The sequence below is a fragment of the Peromyscus leucopus genome, chromosome 5 (genome assembly GCF_004664715.2).
Source record: "Peromyscus leucopus breed LL Stock chromosome 5, UCI_PerLeu_2.1, whole genome shotgun sequence".
Classification (NCBI taxonomy): Eukaryota; Metazoa; Chordata; class Mammalia; order Rodentia; family Cricetidae; genus Peromyscus; species Peromyscus leucopus.
In genome coordinates this window covers 20,853,106-20,874,541 of record NC_051067.1, presented here as the reverse complement: position 1 = coordinate 20,874,541, position 21,436 = coordinate 20,853,106, and the positions used below count along the sequence as shown (strand labels likewise).

Genomic DNA, 21,436 nt, shown 5'->3' with positions numbered 1-21,436 from the left:
TCCCATTCTGTAGTACCTTCTCAAACTACCTGTCACCGCGTCTGTCCCTCCTTCTCCACTCGGCACCACCAGAAGTTCCTGCCCCTGCTATGATGCCGCATTCTCTATGACTTAATTACGCACCCAGTAATAAGAGTCATTTCTGTGCCTGTTCATCTGGCATTCTATGTCTAATAAGGCTCTGGTGGAGATGGGTGGAGACAGGAAGAAGAGTAGCCATTGTTCTCGGCAGACAGACACCCTCTCTTGCATGTCCTCCAGGCCGCAAGCCTCTGTGTTCTTGGTGTGCACAAAGGTAACAAGAAGCAAGCGCTAGCCTGGAGGCAGAGAGAGAAAGGCAAGAGGCCACGAGGAAAGAAAGGGACTTCTGTGAAGAGGAAAGGCCCAGCGAAGTTTCTGTCTCCTGGCCTGGGGGCACTGGAGGAGCAGGCCTGGGGAGGGGCCTGCAGAGCGAGGGAGGGCAGCTTTGCGTGACCTGACGCAGGGTGCTCTTCCTGGGCTTGAAATTGAGGAACCGAGGAGGCACTGGTGGCGAGTCAGTGTCTCGGGGCACAGGATGGACAGAGGACTCCAGCTGCTGACTCTGCCTGATGTATCTGTTGGGGCCGTGGAGATCACCGACCCCAGAAGGATATGACATGGTCCAAAAAATTTTCCTGGATTTTTTTCGTAGGCGGCTGAGCCAGAGACCCACCGCAGAGGAACTGGAGCAGAGAAACATTCTGAAACGTAAGTTGACTAAGCCCAGGGTGACCAGACACTCAGGGCAGCCTTCCTGGTAGCTGCATAGTGGCTTACGAGGTCTCTCCCGGGGGCCCAGGGAATCACTAGAAACCTCTCCTGCAGGAGCCCTCATAGAAACCAAGGAGACTTTTCTACAGAGTTGGGGGCTGTCTCTGTCACTGACCTGGTTATGCGTTAGGAACTCCCAGGCTGAAGCCAGAGCCCACCCTGAGCTAAGAGAGGAGCTGAAAAGCAAACTGAGGTTTTTCAGAACCAGAAAAAGATAACTTTAAGGAGAACCAGTGTCACGCTTACACCCAAACTGGCTTTAAACCGGTGACTTGGGCTTTAATGGCTAGTGTAAGGGAAATTTGACTGTGAGGGCTGGAAATCAATTGGCTCCTGTTGACGGAACTCAGCCCCCTGAGTCCCAGCTTTACCGTGGGAGAAAGCACCGCCAAGTGAACGTTCATCCCGTCCTCTGAGACTGGTCCAGCCAGCGGCATGCTTGCATGACACTCTCATTCACGGAAAGCTGGCTGTGAACAGGGAAAAAATGGGCCCCTTGTTCAGCTCAGGACACAGAATGTATTTGGATTTGTACAGAGAGTCCACTTGGTACTAAAACAAAGAATGCAAAAGAATGAAAGAAAGTGGCATTCCACAGACCCCAACATGCCTCAGTTTAGCCGAAGATATTCAATAATTCTTAATAAATCAGACCACACCACCAGACCCCTGCTGCCATCCTTACCCAGTTTCCTCAACCCAACCAACAAATATGTTTACTTTAATATGTGGTTCTTTTTCCCTATCCCCCAAAAGCCCTTCTAATTTCTTTCCAGAAAAAAGAATTAGGAAGTATCTTACAGATACGGTGCACGCACACACGTCACGTGAGACTTTGCTCTAGGTGACTGGGTATTTCCACTTAAATAATTTTGTTTCTGATTGCACTTTTCTATCCCTCCTTCCAATGGTCTTGTGGCCTAGCCAGTATTGAGTGATTTGCTGAGAGAGGATGTTGCATTTGCCTGGGAAGGTTGTTTCCAGGCTCTGGAGTACCTCTGTGTGCCCATCTGCTTGCCTGTCTCAGAGTCCTACATCCTTTCTCCAAGGCAACCATTACCTTCCCAAGCTCAGAGCAGGCTGTTCTGAGGCCCAGTTTTTCTGGGTCTAGAGTAAGCCTTATAAACTCCAGCTGTCAGACTCAGTGGCCAGCACTTACACACACTGAACCATCTCACCAGCCCTAATTTTTTTTTTTAAACCAGTGAGCACCTTTCAAAGTTTCTAAGTTTGCCCAGAATATGGTGGCACATACCTGTAATCCCAGCACTCGAAGGCTGGGCCTAAAACGGGCAAACGGTGAGTTCTAGTCAGCCTCGGCTACATAGCAAGACCCTGTCTCAAAAGTCTCTAAATGTACTCTGCTCTGCACTAGATGGCAGAGAACTGTCAGAGATGGCTACAGCTGGGGAAATCTCGGCCCTTAGGATGTTTCCTTTTTGCCTCATAGAGACATCTGGTCCATTATAACATTATAAAGTGTCCATTGTTGATGAGAACTGAAAAATGGAAGAGGGAACTCTTGATTCCTCAAATCCGAAATCAGATAAAAGCTTCCTCCACTCCTCCACTGCAGCTGCTCTGAAACCCCAGCACCAAGACTCTGCATACTGCTGGCCCTTGCTTAGGTTTCTGTAAATACGTTTCCCTCAGGGAGAGAGGATCCCCTGACTCACACCTGGCTCCCCACCTCTGGGGAGATCCAGATCCCAGAACATCAAAGTCAGATGACCCGCACTGGTTTTTTGGTTTGTTTGTTTGATAGTTCTCTGTTTTCCTGTGGCTTCCTTGAGTCTAACCAGTCCAGGGAGACTATAGGGAAACCTGTGTAATTCTTCCTGTTTTATGAAATTCCTTCTGCCTTTTCCTGGTAAAATGGCTACAAAGTCAGGCTCTGCTTAGCCAGATTCAAACTGGTTGGTCAGCTCTAGATCTCTAAACCTTTCAGAGTTGCACCTCCTTTCCCTACACGTTGGTCCTTTGTCTTTCTAAATTTGTTTTCTGTGTTTATTATTTAATCTAATTTTTTGTTGGTCTTGTTCTTATTGGGGGGATGGGTGTCTTTCTCTTCTAGTTTTGATTTGTTTGTTTGTTTGTCTCCTATAGCCCAGGGCTGGTCTTAAACTTAGCATATATCCAAGGATGACTTTGAACCCCTGAATCCCTCTCCTCCTCCATCTCCTAGGTGCTGGAATTGTGTGTCACCACACCCCTTACCTACTTATTATATAAGAAATGTCACCAGGCAGTGGTGGTGCACACCTTTAATCCCAGCACTTGGGAGGCAGAGGTAGGTGCATCTCAGTGAGTTCAAGGCCAGCCTGGTCTACAGAGTAAGTTCCAGGACAGCCAGGAACTGTTACACAGAGAAACCCTGTCTCAAAAAATCAAAAGAAAGAAAGAAAGAAAGAAAGAAAGAAAGAAAGAAAGAAGGAAGGAAGGAAGGAAGGAAGGAAGGAAGGAAGGAAGGAAGGAAGAAAAAGAAAGAAAGAAGGAAAAAGAAAGAAAGAAAGAAAGAAAGAAAGAAAGAAAGAAAGAAAGAAAGAAAGAAGGAAAGAAGGAAAGAAAGAAAGAAAGAAAGAGAAAGAGATGTCAAGGGGTATTTGAAAGCATCTCCAAATAGTCAGTTCTAAAACTTATCTTCTGGGCTTTAAACTGGGAGAGAAGCTGGGAGATGTGGGGTGCCAGAGGCTGGGCTTGGTCTGCATCCCCACCCTGCCCAGCCTTGTAAGCAAGCCCTCACTTTGTTCAGTAGCCAATGAGGCCCTGTGTGCATCTGAGCACATAATGAACTCTGGGGAGTGGGCACCATGACGATGACATCACCGGACTGGAGTGGCCTCTTTTCTCAGTTGCCTAGTGGGATTGCCTTGGCATCATCTGCCTGAGAATTCATGACACTGGGTTTGTAAATGGCTTTGAGAGAATGATATGGACACCATAGGTGGTAGTTTATGATCCGCACTTCTGAGGGCCTAAGAACCTACTTAAGAGATGAAGTCCCCTGGGCTGTGCCATCTCTGGTACAGAACACCCACCCTCATGGCTCAGAAGGGACCTGTAGATCAGGAGTGAGGTCAGGCCCAGTAATGAGAAGGAGGACCAGCCTCAAGCAAGTTGTGACAGCAGGAAAAAGCAGAGGTCTGAACTGTTTGAGTGGTGAGCTATGTCAGGTGTGGTTGGTGGCTTCGTTCCCTGGGGCTTTTGTGACTTCATTTGGAAATCCGGAGTGGTAGCCTGCACGGTTTCTAAGTTTCGACATGGCGCCCTCAAGCTACATGGAGGACAGACTGCAAGACTCCCTTCCTTCTATCCTTCCTCCCCGCTGCAAGTATAGGTAGCTGCCTGGGATCTGCCTCCAGACTGAGTCTGGATAGATGGGTTTATCCTAAGATGTTAATGGCTGGCTAGTTTCCCAGACTTTATCACAGAGTAATTTACATTTTTTTTAAAAATGTCAGTCTTTGGGTTTCCCTTCGTCTGGGTCTTGCTATCTGCTTCCCAATTTATCTGTGATAGGTTAATTCATGCTAAGAAAATAATGGCTATTATGGGTTTTTAGCTAAGAGAAATATGTGTGTTTTTAAGGCAACTCTGGGAAGGAAAAGGGGTCATTAAATCCAAAGGAAGAGGCATTCACGGTAGGTACTGGCACTGTGAGGGCTCTCCTGGCCCGTTCCACGGGAGGAATGGGTATTTCCTGTGCTGTCCACACAAGGTCCTGATGCCCACAAGCAGGCAGGGACACAAAATCACACCCTGGGGGTGTCACTCAAGGCCCTTAGTCCTGCTCTGAATTGCCACCATTTGTCGCCACCTTTGGTCACAGCTGGCTATAACTATCTTTGCTGACTTCCTAGGGTGGCAAGAAGGGAAAGCAGGACAATTAATTGCATACTCCCCACCTCAATTTCTATGCACTGGGATTTCTTTCTTTGAAAGACCTACCCTATATTGAGACCTTTAGCGCCACAACCAAATTATAACCACGGACCATAATAACACAATAATAAAGCTGCAGAAACATGACTTGACAACCGTGGTTGCAAAATGAGAATGCAGGTATCCCCTGCAAGCTTAATAGACACTGTGCCCAAATCAACCCACAGTTTGCTTTTGCTGGTGCTCTCCTAACCTCATGGCCGAGGAGATAGCTCACGCTTTCTGTGGCACTAGTTGGCATTCATGGTATTTTTCCAATCAGATGGTACCATGTTGATAAATGTGCTTCCACAGAGAACAAGGAACCTTTCCAAGGCCCTGAAGGTAAATGATGGTCTGCTTATGGTCATTCTGTTAGTTCAGACAGAGAAAAGGCTCAAGTTCTCTGCCCTTGTTCCTACTCCTTTCCCCAGACCCTTATTGCCATGGCTCTTTAACAGACAAGTCAGTTGTCTGTATGTTAATCTGAGATGGTTTAGTCTCTGAAGTGTGTTCCTAAGATACTGTTTCCAAATTCAAATGCAAGCACGTATATTCCACACTCTGGCCTCACATGGGTTCTGTGGACTTCTTGGAAGATTTAAAGAATTAGTGGAATCAGGACTTGTGCCAGGTGAGAGCTCTGAAGTCAGCACGAGCAGCCTGTCAGCTGGCTGTTGACTCTGCCCCGTGTCATTCCTGCAGCAGGTGGAGACTTGTCTTCTCTCCTGCCCTACAGGGTTTGGGGCACTGGGGCCACACAATGAGCCCTTTCAGCCTCTGAGAGGCTCTAAGAGGCATGAGGTTTACACCTATCTCAAGGAAGGCATCCTGATTCTCCCCAAATGCTCGTCACTACCAGGAGTGTCCCCATACTTCTCCCACACACCTCCTTGGCTTATAGTCACATTACCCCAGCATCCCTGCCTGGGCCCCAAACCCAGACATAAAGAGAACAACAATGCAAAAAAAAAAAAGAAGTCCACCAATTTGAAAGGATGCAGGAAGGTGAAGCCAAGCCCCTTCAGGTGTAAGGATAGCCAGGGAATGGAACCTAAGTGCTTGGACTAGAGCCTGCCAAAGCTCAGAGTGTATACCTGAGCGTGGGTGATGCCATGCTCTGTAACCAGGAGCATCTTCTATATATTTTCAGCTCGGAATGAACAGGAAGAGCAGGAGGAAAAGCGTGAAATCAAGAGGAGGCTGACTCGAAAGGTAAGACAGTTCCCCATGTCCAGAGCTGCTCACAGACCTTGGCTTCTTGTAGCCTTGAGGGCTTGGAAGCCTCTTCCCCCAGACAGCTCAGACTCCCTAACACCTTTCTTGAGGATAAGGGTCAACTCAGCTGTAACTCCAGTCCCAAGGGAGCCAACATCCTCTTCAGGCATCCGCGGGCACCAGGAATACACATGCTGTATCTGCAGACAAAACACCCATGCACATAAAAATAAATGAGTTTTAAAAAATTAAGTTTAAAAAAATAGATTATGTATATTTTAACCCCCCACACCATTGGAAACTCATACAAATTAGTAGTTCAACCAAATGAAAAAATTGCCAGGAGTCTGGGCATGGTGGCACATGCCTTTGATCCCAGCACTACGGAGGCAGAGGCAGGCGGATCTCAGTGAGTTCGAGGCCAGCCTGGGCTACAGAGTGAGTTCCAGGACAGCTAGGGCTACACTGAGAAACCCTGTCTTGAAGAACAAAAAGAGAGAGAGAGAGAGAGAGAGAGAGAGAGAGAGAGAGAGAGAGGGAGGGAGGAGGGAGGGAGGGAGGGAGGGAGGGAGGGAGGGAGGGAGGAAGAAAGAAAGAAAGAAAGAAAGAAAGAAAGAAAGAAAGAAAGAAAGAAAGAAAGAAAGAAAGATGAAAGAAAGAAAGATGAAAGAAAGAAAGAAAGAAAGAAAGAAAGAAAGAAAGAAAGAAAGAAAGAAAGAAAGAAAGAAAGAAAGAAAGAAAGAGAAAGAAAGATTGATTGCCAGACTTAATAGCATACACCTTTAGTCCCAGTACTTAGGAGGCAGAGGCAGGCAGGTTTCTGTGAGTTCAAGGCCAGCCTGGTCTACATAGTGAATTCCAGGTCAGCCAAAGCCACATAGTGAGACCCTAAAAGAAATTTAGTAGTTCAATATGGACAAGATGACTCATGCGTGTAATCTGAGCATTCAGAAGGTTGAGATAGCCTCAAGTCCAAGGCCAGCCTGAGCTACACATAATGAGCTGTGGGCCATTTTGTCTCAAAAACAAAAAGCAAAAAAATGTTAAAAAAAAATGGTAGCTTAAAAAACATATTGTATTTTGCTATGATCATAGGACATCATGAACTTTGTTTCCCCTTTACTACCTGTTGAAATTTGACTGTCTTTTGCTAAATTCAGTTGGAATTATCCGGATCAGGAAGATACCAAAAAAGTCCTGATCCATTTAGTGAATATGTTTGAAAAGCATTTAAAACTTATACAGCTGGGTTTTTGCTACATTTTTAACCCCTCAAATAGAGGATATTGCCTTGCTGTATAGACCCACAGATCTTCTGAAACATGAGTGGCCTCTTGAAAAGAAAAAAAAAAAAAACTTTGACTAATAAGCTTGGAACTATTCTTGGGTCCTGTTGAAAGTTTAATTAATGGATGGCACACAGGATATAACACTACCTCTGTCTGCCTGAAGTGTTTTCAATCAGCCCCCCGCAGTGGCCATCTTGAGAAAAGGATACTCAGTCTTAAAGATGGTGAAGAGACCCATTAAAATTCATTCTAAAGATGTTCATTAGTGACTTTTTTCTCCCTGAAAACATTATGTAAAGGATGAGATTCGGGGTCCTGAGAGGCCATGCCACTTATTAAGGAAGTAATTTGTGCTTCTCAACAATCCCTTTCCCAAACCACCCCAAATCCTGGTGGCAAGCCAAATGCCAAACTAATTGAAGGAAGTAAGATAAACAAGAGCCTGGATGATGGGGTATCTGGCTGGCATGGGGGGGGGGGCGCGGGCAGGCACAAGAATAGAAGCTGAATGACCTGGCTTTGGCCAGTTGTTCTAACTCCAGTCTTTGACATAAAATGTTACTCCGAACATTCAAGAAAGAAAAACCAGTTCCACAATTTTGAGCCAAATTTGAAGTAAGCTTTAATTAAATACTAACTCTGATTGGGTCCACTCTGGGATCCCAGGTAGTGGCCCTGATTCACATTTTGCAAGGGCTTAAAAAGACAAAACCCACAACTCATTGCATTTCCCATCAGGTCCCATCAGGGGCAAGCACACATCCTGACATATCTCCTGCCTGGATACCTCCTGCCCACATGTGATCAAGCGCATCCAGTGCAGATGGGTCAAACAAACCTGTTTAGGGGAGTGAAAATCCTGTGGTTTTGTATTTCCCAGCATTCCAGGAAGTTAATTTGTCCTTAGCCAGGAGGGACTTCGAGGCTAACTTTGGCTCTTTCACATGGTGGTATGTGCTTTCTATCATCCCAGCACTCTGGAAGTCTGAGACAAGGGCATTGCTGTGAGTTTGAGGCCATCCTGGGAACAGTATCAAGTTCCAGACCAACCTGGGCTACATAGTGAGACCCTGCTTAAAAAAAAAAAAAAAAAAGAAGGAAGGATTTATTTAGATATCTATCAATTCTTATCTCTTATCAAAAGATTGTGTGTTCTTGCAAACAGAACTTTGACTCTAACTGCATAATGCGTTAGCAGAGAGTAGGCAAGTTTTGCTTCCTACACTTCTGTCCCTTAGGATGCTGACACTCTCAATCTTACCTACAAATAGCCCCTAAATTTTGCAGTTAACAACATTGTCCCCTCCCCCACCCCCTGGTCTCTCTCCACCCCCACCCTCTCACTCCCCATCCACCTACCCCCACCAGGGAAATGGCCCTGTGATTCCAGCATTTCCAGTTTCCTGAGGCTGCCAAGGAGAGTTAAAAATCATGACCTTGAGGGCAGGAATGAGTGTTTCTGAAGGAGACTGGGGGAAATGTGGAAACCGGAAATTTAATATTTCCCTGGGTCTGCAGAGCACTGGCGCCCACCGATAGGTAGTCACCACGCAGCCTGCCCTGGCTCTGGGCAAATTCTTTTCCCTTGGGCCTCTCTCATACCCAAACCAGATGCCAGGGCTGGTGACTGCCTATAACCTCAGCCCTGATTTCCTTAATAAAATTCTATTGAATTTTAATGTACTAGTAAAAAATAAAAAATAAAAAAAAAAAAATAGAACCCAGAGGCTGCTATTGATACCAACAGACCAAGTCATTTTTGAAAACATAAAAATTATATGCCGGAAATGCCTGTCTCCCCTCAAAAAAAAAAAAAAAAAAAAAGGATAAAGACTTCGAGTTGTAGCATAGTGATAGCGCTCTCTTCCCATGTGCAAGGCCCTAGGATCCATCCCCACCACCACAGACCCCAAGAAAGGGCAGCTGCCTAACTGAAAGCATGCATATAGACATGATGGGGACAAGGGAAGGGGAAAATTTGGGGTTTGGGTTGTATTTCAGGGGAATTTGGATCTCAATTGGCTTTTTTTTTTTTTTTTTCAAATGTTTGGTTGCACATGATACTGCTGGCACAGATTGATATGTTGTTTCTTTTCTGTTGTCCCAATCCGTCTTCCTCAGAAAACTAGACTTTATCCACAAAGATTGTCTCCTCAGCATCTAGAAAGGGCCTCAGGCTTTGGGTATCAAGGGCTAGATGCACATCTTCTAAAATGAGTTCTGGAAGATTCTGGCTAGTGTCAGGGTCCACATTCCACCTAAGACCCCCAAGACAGCAGTCTGTACTGTCCTTACTTGTCCCCTCCCAGAACGTGAGCACAGTACCATGCCAACTTTATTTAGACTGAGAGCATCACAGGATTTGGGGCATAAAAAGCAGCTCCTGTCCTTGAGCACTTCCATCATCCCTGTCCTTGAGCACTTCCATCATCCCTGTCCTTGAGTACTTCCATCATCCCTGACCTTGAGCACTTCCAGCATCCCTGTCCTTGAGTACTTCCTTCATCCCTGACCTTGAGCACTTCCAGCATCCCTGTCCTTGAGCACTCCCATCATCCCTATCCTTGAGCACTTCCATCTTTCCATCCTTGAGTACTTCCTTCATCCCTGTCCTTGAGCACTTCCATCATCCCTGTCCTTGAGCACTTCCATCTTCCCATCCTTGAGTACTTCCTTCATCCCTGTCCTTGAGCACTTCCATCATCCCTGTCCTTGAGCACTTCCTTCATCCCTGTCCTTGAGCACTTCCATCATCCCTGTCCTTGAGCACTTCCAGCATCCCTGTCCTTGAGCACTTCCAGCATCCCTGTCCTTGAGCACTCCCATCATCCCTATCCTTGAGCACTTCCATCTTCCCATCCTTGAGTACTTCCTTCATCCCTGTCCTTGAGCACTTCCATCATCCCTGTCCTTGAGCACTTCCATCATCCCTGTCCTTGAGCACTTCCATCATCCCTGTCCTTGAGCACTTCCTTCATCCCTGTCCTTGAGCACTTCCAGCATCCCTGTCCTTGAGCACTTCCATCATCCCTGTCCTTGAGCACTTCCAGCATCCCTGTCCTTGAGCACTTCCAGCATCCCTGTCCTTGAGTACTTCCAGCATCCCTGTCCTTGAGCACTCCCATCATCCCTATCCTTGAGCACTTCCATCTTCCCATCCTTGAGTACTTCCTTCATCCCTGTCCTTGAGCACTTCCATCATCCCTGTCCTTGAGCACTTCCATCATCCCTGTCCTTGAGCACTTCCATCATCCCTGTCCTTGAGCACTTCCTTCATCCCTGTCCTTGAGCACTTCCAGCATCCCTGTCCTTGAGCACTTCCATCATCCCTGTCCTTGAGCACTTCCAGCATCCCTGTCCTTGAGCACTTCCAGCATCCCTGTCCTTGAGTACTTCCAGCATCCCTGTCCTTGAGCACTTCCTTCATCCCTGTCCTTGAGTACTTCCAGCATCCCTGTCCTTGAGCACTCCCATCATCCCTGTCCTTGAGTACTTCCTTCATCCCTGACCTTGAGCACTTCCAGCATCCCTGTCCTTGAGCACTTCCAGCATCCCTGTCCTTGAGCACTTCCATCATCCCTGTCCTTGAGTACTTCCTTCATCCCTGACCTTGAGCACTTCCAGCATCCCTGTCCTTGAGCACTTCCATCATCCCTGTCCTTGAGCACTTCCATCTTCCCATCCTTGAGTACTTCCAGCATCCCTGTCCTTGAGCACTTCCAGCATCCCTGTCCTTGAGTATTTCCCATCCCTGTCCTTGAGCACTTCCAGCATCCCTGACCTTGAGCACTTCCATCATCCCTGTCCTTGAGCACTTCCAGCATCCCTGTCCTTGAGTACTTCCATCTCCCTGTCCTTGAGTATTTCCAGCATTAAGTCTTCTCTCCAGATTCTGCTATTAGATGGGCACTGGTAAACGCTAGATTATGATTCATTTATTTATTCATTTACTTTTTTGAAACTGGAGAGAGGGCAGATAGACTCTTGCTAGAGTAGCCCAAACTAGCCCTGAATTCACCATGTAGCCCAGGCTAGCCTTGAACTCTAGATACTTTTGCCTTAACCTCCTGAGTACTGAAATTGAAAATGTAAAACATTACATCTAGGTAGCCCAGAGTGTGGTTTCCAGGAAAATAAGTTCAGAAATCATGGCTTAAGAACCCTTGGATATAGCAAACATCAAAAATTAACACTGCTTGTCTAACATCCTGAGATAATCAAATTGAGGACCACAAACAGGAGACTTTGATTAAGTATCTGTTTAGCTGGTGTGAATGTGGCAAAAAAAAATTACATGTTTTTTTTTTTTAACTTCAGTATAAATTCTGTCAGCTCTCATATTTCACAAAGAACATCTTGATGCCAAAATTACCACCCTTTTAATTTCCAATAACCTCGGCCACATAGCTTGGGAAACTATACTTTCTCATGACAAGCCACGTGGATGACAAAGTGTTTAGCCCTCTGAAAGCCCCTGGTGCCTCCGGACAGACTAAAATCATTACTGGTCTAGGCATGGGCCAGTTCCATAATCATTAGGCTTCTGATCCCTGGAGCTTCCTCCTTTAGCCAAGAGGGGACCAAATGCCTAGTCAGTCCCACCCATGCTCTTGCCACCAGGAACCTCTCTTTAATGGCAGCAGGCTGTCATCTCATTATGCCATGGCAGCAGCACGTTGGAACATTCCAGCTCCAGCCAAGGGCATCAGGCAGATAACTGCATGGCAGGCAGAACAGCCAGAGTCATTTGGATTTGCTGTTTGTTTTATAGACCAGAGCCGTAAGACTTTATCTGACTGCCTCTTCTATTAATAGCAGTCAACAGTCCAGGGCTGGGAGAAAAAAATTGTTTTTAAGTAACCCTGGCTGAACATGAGCAGACAGCCTGGTAAAGGGAGCAGTTGTGTTGCTCCAGAAGAAATAAGCTTGTGACAGGGAAAGATAATGGGAATGTCAGCTTTCTCGTTAAGGGACAGAGGAAGGGCACTGGGGGGGGGGATACCAGGAGATGGCTAAATAAACATGATTTTATCCCTCCCTCCTTACAAAGTCCTGTTCTCCATGGCATAGATGTGGCTTGCTCGGCTCTGAGCAGGCTCACTAACCCTACACCTGACCTTCTGAAAGAAACCCTAAAAACTCCTAAATCAACCTATCCCACCCCTCACAGCCTGGAGGCTGCATACCATTTGCAAATGCTCTTCTTCCTAAAACACACAGGCATATATGTATCTGTAGACACACATGGGTATGTGTATATATGTAATGTGTATGTGCCCACACACATATAATGTGTTACAGACCCATTCTGCAAACAGCGCTAAATTTAAGACAGAGATGTGGACTCGCCAATCCAAGTTTAGATGGAATCATTGCTTAAGGTGTTTGCCTCCCACTGGGTGAAGGACAGACGGAGAAAATCCACAGTGGACACTCACAGCTACACAGACAATCGGGCTTCCTATCAGACCAAGAAAGCAGTGTGATCAAGGACAGGCTGCTGTCATCTGTATAAGCCCAAGAGGTTAAAAGGGACAATAAAGCTCGCAGAATCCCGGAGTTAAGCACTCTGGGTTCTGCTCCCTGCTCCAGCTTGCTGTATAACATATCAGTTAGCTTCCTGGACTCATTTTCCACACCTACAAGTTCACAAATGAAACCGTGGTCTAAAGGCCTCTGTTGATGGGTCCCCACCTTTCTCCCTCCTTGCAGCTCAGTCAAAGGCCCACAGTGGAAGAACTTCGAGAAAGGAAGATCCTCATCCGCTTCAGTGACTACGTGGAGGTGGCAGATGCCCAGGACTATGACCGCAGAGCGGACAAGCCGTGGACCCGACTCACAGCTGCTGACAAAGTAAGCGGAGGTGGTGGAGAAAGGGGAGGCGGGTGTATGTTATACATAAGGAGAGCAGAGCCCTGCCTCAGCCCCGTGCTAAAAGTGCTGCTCACAGGAGTGCTCCAAGTGACCTGTGGGAAACCACTCGATGGGTTCTTCACTTGGAAAAGGCACAGAACAGGCAAGATACTGTGCCTGCTTCCCAGAAGGAGGAAGGAAAGAATCCTGGTCCATTTGCTGGTACTGTAACAGAACACTTGAGGCTTCATAATTTCATGTAGAAAGATTATTTAAAGGCTAAAGATTCTAGAATCCAGAAAGCCCAAGGTCAGGCAGCCTCATCTGGTAAGAACTTCTTGCTGCTCCATAATGGGACATAAGTCAGGGAGATAGACACATGCCCGAGAGAAAATGTAGGAAGTAGTCTTCCTTTGTAACAGCCGGCTCCTGTTTGATCCCATCCCTGATAAAGGCATTGGTCCCTCTTAACAGCCTGATTGTCTTTGAAAGGTCCCCACTCCTCAGTACAGTGACACTGAGAAATACTTGAGTTCTGACACAAGATCATTCAGTTCTTTTCCATAGCATGTCGGGGGACTGTGCCCAGAAAGACAGAGTAACACTGGACGAGGCACAGAGTCATTCCTAACATGAACCTCCAGACTTATCATTGGCTCTCTGTGTCAAGACACCTTCCCAGGCACCCAGCAGGAGAACTGCAGAAGGGAGGTGAAGCCAAAATGTGTGCCATCTGTAACCCCATGGGGAGCATGGGGTACAGAGACCTCATAAAATATGGAGACCTCCATTAGAGCCTCACAGTGTCCCCAAAGAAGGGAAATCCCGGTAGGTTTTAAAGGACACCCAGGTGACTTTTTGTGTAGTTGTGTGGAAGAAGAAGAATATTTTTAGGTATGATAAATGGGGAGGCCTCCCACTTCTTCAGTGTGCTGACCTGCTGCTCCTCTTCCAGGCCGCCATTCGAAAGGAACTTAATGAGTTCAAAAGCACTGAAATGGAAGTCCACGAGTTGAGTAGACACTTGACAAGGTTGGTATTGGTGGGGGCCGCCTTGAATGTCCCCACCGCCACAGGGCCATGTTTATTTTCCCTTTTTTGCTGTTACTTTCTTTTCATTGGATATGCAGCGGGCCTGGTTCTCACTATATAACCCAGACTGGCCAGGAACTTACAGAAATCCTCCTGTCTCAGCCTCCTAGGTGCTGGTGTTGCAGACATGCACCATTATGCCCAGCTCTGTTGATATTTACTTTCAAATAAATACCCATTTGCCCTAGATTACCAAGTGGTCTTATGGGTAAGATGTGAGAAGAGAAGACCGAGGTCAACGTCAAGGTCTACCTTTAAGTTGATAAAAAGAGGGCTATGAGGCCCTGTGTGATGGCACATACCATTAGTCCCAGCACTAGGGAGGCAGAGGTAGATGGATCTCTGCTGAGTTCAAGGCCAGCCTGGTCTACATAGGGAGTTGCAGGCTCGCCAGGGCTCCATAGTTAGACTCTGTCTCAAAACAAGAAAAAAAACCAACAACAACAAAATGTTAGAAGAACAAAACCTCAGGCAAAGGATGTTAAAATGTTTAAGGCCCAGGCAAAAAGTCACCCTCTGTGTTTTAATTTGCTCAGATGAAAAGTCTTGATATGTGTTGGATGACCCCAAAGCGAGTTTTTATAAAAAACTGAAGCTGGGAATATAAGAGTGTTGCCAACACACAGTCAGCAGAGGCCAAAGCTGGGCGGAATACCAAAATACCACATGGGACCACTAAAGAGTGTTCTGTTATCCTGTGTTCTTCTACCAAGCAATCCTGTCTCATGTCACTTGATAAAAAGGAGACACGGAAAGAATTCGCTATGGGGGGTGTATGCATGGCTGGTTAGTAACTAAGCCACTGGCTTAATCTTTCTAATCATTCTCCTTTGGAGAGCATGTGGAGAAGCAGGACTTACCAATGCACATCCTGCCTGACTCAGACACACAGTCAGGACCTCCCTCTTACTGCCATGCAGGAATCCTAGTGCAGCCGCCCAGTTTGGGCCTCCAGTGCTTCCAAATTAAACTTTCTCTGCTCCCTAGATGAAATCTGTGGAGCTCAAATACTCGCGGTGTCATGGGTAGGAGGTCACACTGGAATATCACTGTCCCAACCAGGGTATCTGAGGATGGAAAGATGCCGTTGTGGGATGGGGCCCCTGACATGCCCTCGGCCTTGACGAACTTTCTTGTTTCCCAGGTTTCATCGACCATAACAGTGGGATTACTCTTGAGTGCTCTGCTGTCTTCAAAACATAAATTTATAAGAACCATAAGTGCTGGCATTTGTCCACTTCCCCATTACGATGTAAATCTGAACTGCCTTTTTTAAAAAAAGAAAAAAAGAAAAGAAAGAGAAGAAAACAGAAGAAGAAGAAGCGAAAGGAGACACAATCAGGAGTCTATGTGCAGGAATACCATGGTGGCCACTCCTCAGTCAGAGTTGCTGGCACCACTTCTGCTATGGAAAGGTGGTCCTGCCCCCAGCAGGGCCCTACCTGAACACTGTCCAGGGACTGCCTCATCCCCCTCATCCAGCCAGCAGGCACCACACTGGTTCAGTCTTCAGTGAACCCCTTCCTCACAAGGGACTGTTGCCTGAATCCAAAGAAGCCAAGGGCGGTGGGTTTGGCATGGGAGCGGCTTGGTGAAAATCATAATCCAGCTGGTCTAGATTCTGTCAGACACACAGGCTCCAGATGGGACATTTACTTTAGGGGCCCTTGAGAGGAGGATTCTCGAAAAGCAGAAGACATCTCTCAGTTACTGCCCCCCAACACACACACACACACACAAACACACACTCATGCACACATTCACACACTTGTCCTGGGGGGAACCTGTGCAGGCACTTTGATCCTAAGCGTGTGTGCTGTGGGCACAGGAGGTCAGTGAGCATCTACTTTGACCCCCAGCCCGATCTGAACTGCCTTCCAGAAGACTGAGGAATAGCGGCTGCCTGCTCAGTTCACATTCATTGACCAGCTTACGTTGGGAAAACCCAGGGCCATGGGTGATCCACACATAAATGCCATTTCTAAGGTTCCCTGTGGCATTCATGAGTATGAGCTGACCAGAGGCTGGGGTCAGAAACTCTACTTGGCCCACATTTTTCATTGGCCTTGTAGCACCCCTGGGACAGTAACGATGTGACTTGGCGGTTTTAATAACTTCTGAGTACATGGAGGCCAGAGTTGGGGACCAATGTCCCAGTGCCTCTCCAGGGCCTTCCACTCTTCTGTCTGTTCACTGAGGAGCTTCTGCAGAGAGAGCCACATCTTAGCAAAGCTAACACCGGGCAAAACTTTTCCAGCCATGACTGTCCGTGGTGTCCCTTGCTGCTCCTCTTATCCAGAGAGATTCAGTCTTCTCTCTTTCTCTCTCTCCTGGGATGTGCCTCCAGCCGCCCTGTTGACAGGGCCTCCAAAGGTTGGGTGTGCACTGAAAAAAGGACACCCCAGACCCTACGGAGGCCTGCGGCAGCTCTGTTGTCCTGCCTAATGGAGCTCACAGACCCTTGGGTGCAAAGCTCTGCCTCAACCCCAACGGTGTGTTCAGCTTTCAGAATCACCACGGTTTCACTAGGCGATGGCTTACTCCCCATCCAACATCTTTCTAGGATTTAGAAAGATGTCAGCTAGCCATTCTGGCCAGCCCCAAAAAGTTGTCCCCTTGTCAAACCAGTTGGGAGTGTGTCACTCTTAGGACACAGCACCCATCAGTGAGGCCGTCACAATTTTCTGGAGCATTAATGGCTTCACGGCCAGATGTTAACCCAGGAACCAGACGGAGTCAGAGGAAAGCTTGGATCAGCCCTACAGGTAGTGTCAATGCAGCTGCTGCTCTCCTAGCACCATCTGGACCAAACACACTTCTGTCCAGTCCAAAGACACCACCATCACTGGATCTTTCTATCATCATCATCATCATCATCATCATCATCATTATTATCATCATTTGAATGTCCAGAGGGGTATTCAGGGAAAGTGTGGCAGGGACCTCAGCGTGGCTGTAAACACAGTCTTCCCGAAAGGCTTACTGACTTTTGAATGTGCACGTGGTAGGAGGAAAGATGCAGAATTCTTTCCTTGAACTTCCCTAGGGTGGAGGGTAGGCACGTGTTCTGGGTGGAGGTCTCTGCCTGGCGGGGCTCGAGAGCTGCACTTCCTCTAAGTAGCAGCTGTGCTTTAGGCTGCTGTGGTGTCCCAGCCTGGCAGGCAGGCCTTCCCCAGGCAGGAGGAGTCCTAAGGACCTCCTTGGCCTCCCTGCTGGCCTCGGTTCTAGGGCCCTTCTGCTTGCCTGGGGACAGAAGCCCCAAACTCATCCATCTCCCAGCTGCTAGCCAGCAGCCGCCACCATTCCTTCAGCATGCCCTGGAGTTGCCCTCCTCTTTATATACAGAAGTAGTCGGACACAATGCCCACATCATTTCCTGTAGGGCACCCTTTGGCAGAAGCCACTTGCTCAGAGTTAGGGGTGTGCCTCGCATGCTCCTAAAATGTCATGTCCTTCGGGGATCAGCTACTTTAAGGCCATGATAAGTGGTTCCTACCCAGGCTCAGCAGCCTCGCCAGCTGTGGGATGGCACGTCCCCTCTCCTTCTGAAAACCTGGAGTCTTCAGGGAGCTGTAACCCCATTTCTCCCACTGTTAGGACAACTCAAGTGACTTGAATTACTTCTAAAGGGGACAATTTGACATTAATTAGGGAGGGAATAAAAGGCAAGCTAGATGGCTTTAACCATCCCTTTCTGGAAAAGCTGCAGCGCCTCTACATTCCCATCTGAGCACTGTGGGGTTCGGGTTAGCAAGAAAGGGGAAACCGTGAAATGTGTCAGACCTTGTTCTCTTCTTAAAATCGGGCATTGCTGAAAACCGCATCCCAGGTCCACTCCCCTGGCAGAAGAGCCTGCCATCCACAAACTGGCCTTTCCAAAATCCTGATCATTTTATCCCTAGACACCCTGAGAGCCTTGCCAGGTTTTTAGAACGTGAGCCTTTCTGCCAGATAGAGAAGCCAAACAACACAATGGTCCGTGTGAGGAGACGCTCGGAGTTTCTTTCTCTCCTGCTTATGAACATGTGTTTGTCCTTTCGGAATGAGCATCGTGGCGTGTTGCTTCGAGGAACGGGATCCCAGGCTCTCCCTGTGCACAGCCCGTGGGCAGGGGTCACCTTCGATGACTTTTCCCTCCCATGAATCTGTTCCTCCCCAAGCAGGTCGCTTTCTTCCAGTTGCTTCCTGGTGTCTGTACATAGTTGTCTTTGTATAGGAGTGCGTGAGTGTGGTGACCGTCGACCCCGTGCCCTCCAGGGTTCTAATTTAACAGATGACGACTGTATGAGGAAGATGCTGTACATAGAATATAAATTAAACTGGATCTCTGTGGCCTAGGTTTTGTACATACAGAAACTGCATGGTATTTAAATTATTGTTTCTCTCTGATGATGTATGCAGTTTCTTTAAAAACAAACCAAAAGAAAAAAAGTTGAAAAAAAAAAAAAAAACCAGCTCTGACTACTGTGTTATTCTATCAGCCGTCAGCAGGCTGGGGAAGGGCTGCAAAGAGGAGGTCACCAGTTATTTGGGAGACCAGCGAGCTCATGTTTCTGTCAGCATGGACAGGGTGTGAGGGGGACATGCTTGCTGCCCACAGATTAACTTTCTAGAACACTTGTATCTTCAACCTTTTTGTAACATTTCAGAAATCTCCCAAATCTCTGTCCCTGAATCGTCTGGGAAGAATGGGTCTAAATTAGCCTTTAGTTAAGTCACTCAGGGTCTTGGTGGTTGGTTATAGAGATCAGACAGCCTGGGGGTCTTTGGGGTGCCTCTGTAGCTGAACAGAAGTTGTATTTTTCTTTGCCTTTTGAGAACAGTAGGCCCTCTGTATCTGAGGACTCAACCACCTTTGGATCAAGAATATGGGACGGGGGGTTGGGGGGGCTGGAAACTGCATCTGTACTGAACATGTATTGTCTTATCACTGTTTCCTCCACAATATGTATGGTGCCTACTGACCCCACATACCCACATCGGGTACTAAGATATCATTTAAAGCATAAGGGGAAGGTCTAAGAATCACAGGTTTTATACCAGAGACTTGAGCATCACCAGATTTGAGATGGGAATGGTCCTGGAATTCCATAGACAGACAACTGGCACCTGCTTCTTGAAGAACTTGAGTATTTGTCCGACAAAGCAAGCATTCTCTCACATGAGCTTCTTGTTTCACTGGGCTATGTTTTTGAAGGTGTTAGGGAAGCAGAGGGCTGCCATACACATGGGGGAAGCTGCTAGATCTCATATTCTTGACCCAGTCATGTAAGAAGACAGTTCTTGGGAGGGAAGCACAGCAGGGAACTGCCTGTGTTGAGCCTCACAGAGGAATCACCCTGGGGTCTTGTTGGCGCACAAGTACTCAGGAAGTCTGGCTGCTGCTGGAATCCCGTGTTTGGCAATCTCCCAGGGCTCAGCTAGGAACTAGGCCTCTATGTCTGGGCCCCCTGAGTGTCTGCATCAGTGGAATGAGGCCACTGAGAGGCAGAAGCACAGCTCCAGGCTCCATGTCTCCCCAGGAAGGCAAAGAACCACCCAGCAGGAGTAGCCACAGGTAGTAGGGTGAGTGTTTTACTAAGATCAACACTCTTCCGTGTGTCCATCTTGCCTTTCCCTCTCCCAGAGTTCTCTGGAGTTTGGGAAGTCTCACCTGTAGAAGCCGGCTGCAGTTTTCTATGGACATAAAGGGCTGGGAAGAAAAGACGTTTAAAGAACTCCAAAGAAGCTGTGCCTGGAAGCAGGGAAGCAAACAGGCCAGAAAGGAAATGAAGGGTGAAGTGATGTGTTCTCATCAAGCAAAGGCCTGGCGCCTCCGTTCCTGTACCTGTTTGCATTCCCTAAGAGACAGCAGTGGGGGCCATGTCACCTAATTTCTCCATGCTTCTGTTTCCTTATCTTCAAAGTGAGGTCTTTGAATTACACATTCTTTTTTAGTGTATGTGTGTACATGCGTGTGAGTGTGTGTGCACACAATGGGCAGGAGTGGAAGTCAGAGGACAACCTGGACATCGGTCCTTGAATTCCACCTTTTTTGAGACAGGGTCTCTGTGTGGGCTGCTGCACATGCCAGGCTAGCTAGTCCTTGAGTTTATGGGGATTCGCTCATCTCCACCTCCCATCTCACTGTAGAAACATTGAGATTACTGAAAAATCACTCCTGGCTCAATGTGGGTTTGAAGAGCTCCGAACCCAGGGCATATGTTCACAGCAAGCACTTTACGAATGAACTGTCTCCTCATCCTAAATTCCATGTTCTCAACCATCCCTAGAGAGTCAGATACAGGACTGGTTTGGAGTTTTGAAGGGTGTTTTGTTTGAGCTGTGGTCTTACCCTGTAACCAAGAATGGCCCCAGAACTCACCATGTCGCCCACTGGAGCAGCCGATCCTCCTGCTTCAACCTCTTGAATTCTGGGAGAACAGGCATGCACCACCGTGCCCAGCAACGTGACAGTTTTAAAAAACGCTAAACTGAGTCTTGAGAAAAGACGACTTTGATCAGGTCCTTCTGGGGCCCATCCCTCCTGTCACTTGAAAGTACCAGCATCAATGAGTCTTCTGTCTCTGTCTGCCATGGATGGGCCAGGAGAGCTACCCTATCAGGACACAGTCCTCTCTGAGTGCTCTTGTAATGCCTAAAATATGCCCTCCCCCATGCAGCAATGGGGTAACTTCAACCTAACTGTTCATCCAAATCGTAATGCCCCCTGGCTTGATCTCTACAGATGCCAAGTAATCTTCATGTGGGCTTCAGAGGTGTCCCTCTGGGCCATTGTAGCTAAACACCAGGGACCTGGAAAGGTGAGCCCTTCAGACCTCCCATGCTCTGCCTGCCTGATACTGAGATGAGGTTCTCACCCATTGGGGATGCTGCACAGGATTTGACTGTCAGGCAATATTTATGACCTGCCAAGAAAGTAATGCCGAACAAGGTCCTGATGTCACATGCATCCTACCACGAGTCACAGCAAAGGCAGGAAGGGAGCAGCAAGCTGCTGAATGCCTGGAAGAAGTCGTAATCAAGTCAGGCAGAAGTTGCCACCACGGGTACCATCAGGACAAGGGCATTCTCCCTCAGCAGTCCACAGTCAGTCCCCAGAACCTCGGGAGGCCAGCTGTGCCTGCCACAAGAGCACACCTAAGCCTTCCTACTCTGCGCCAGAACCTTCTAGAAGGCTCAGAGGCTCACAAAATCCCCAGTGTGCTGGCTCTGCACAGCCTGGGACTCAAACAGCACACGCCAGAGCAGGAAGCTGGCCCTGTGCCAAC

At 47.6% G+C, this 21,436-nt stretch overlaps 1 protein-coding gene across 13 annotated transcripts in view; it reads left to right on the top strand.

Annotated features, from left to right (window-relative positions):
• Phactr1 (phosphatase and actin regulator 1) overlaps positions 1–18,489 on the top strand; it is a 482,351-nt gene extending 463,862 nt beyond the window's left edge. For all 13 annotated transcript variants that reach the window (XM_028867741.2, XM_028867747.2, XM_028867750.2 and 10 more), the window contains 5 exons: positions 674–729; positions 5,867–5,928; positions 12,933–13,073; positions 14,029–14,105; positions 15,310–18,489. In XM_028867741.2, the coding sequence (XP_028723574.1) occupies positions 674–729; positions 5,867–5,928; positions 12,933–13,073; positions 14,029–14,105; positions 15,310–15,325 (352 nt within the window). In that variant the 3' untranslated portion in view covers positions 15,326–18,489. The remainder of the gene's footprint in view (positions 1–673; positions 730–5,866; positions 5,929–12,932; positions 13,074–14,028; positions 14,106–15,309) is intronic.
• Positions 18,490–21,436: the final 2,947 nt, after the last annotated feature.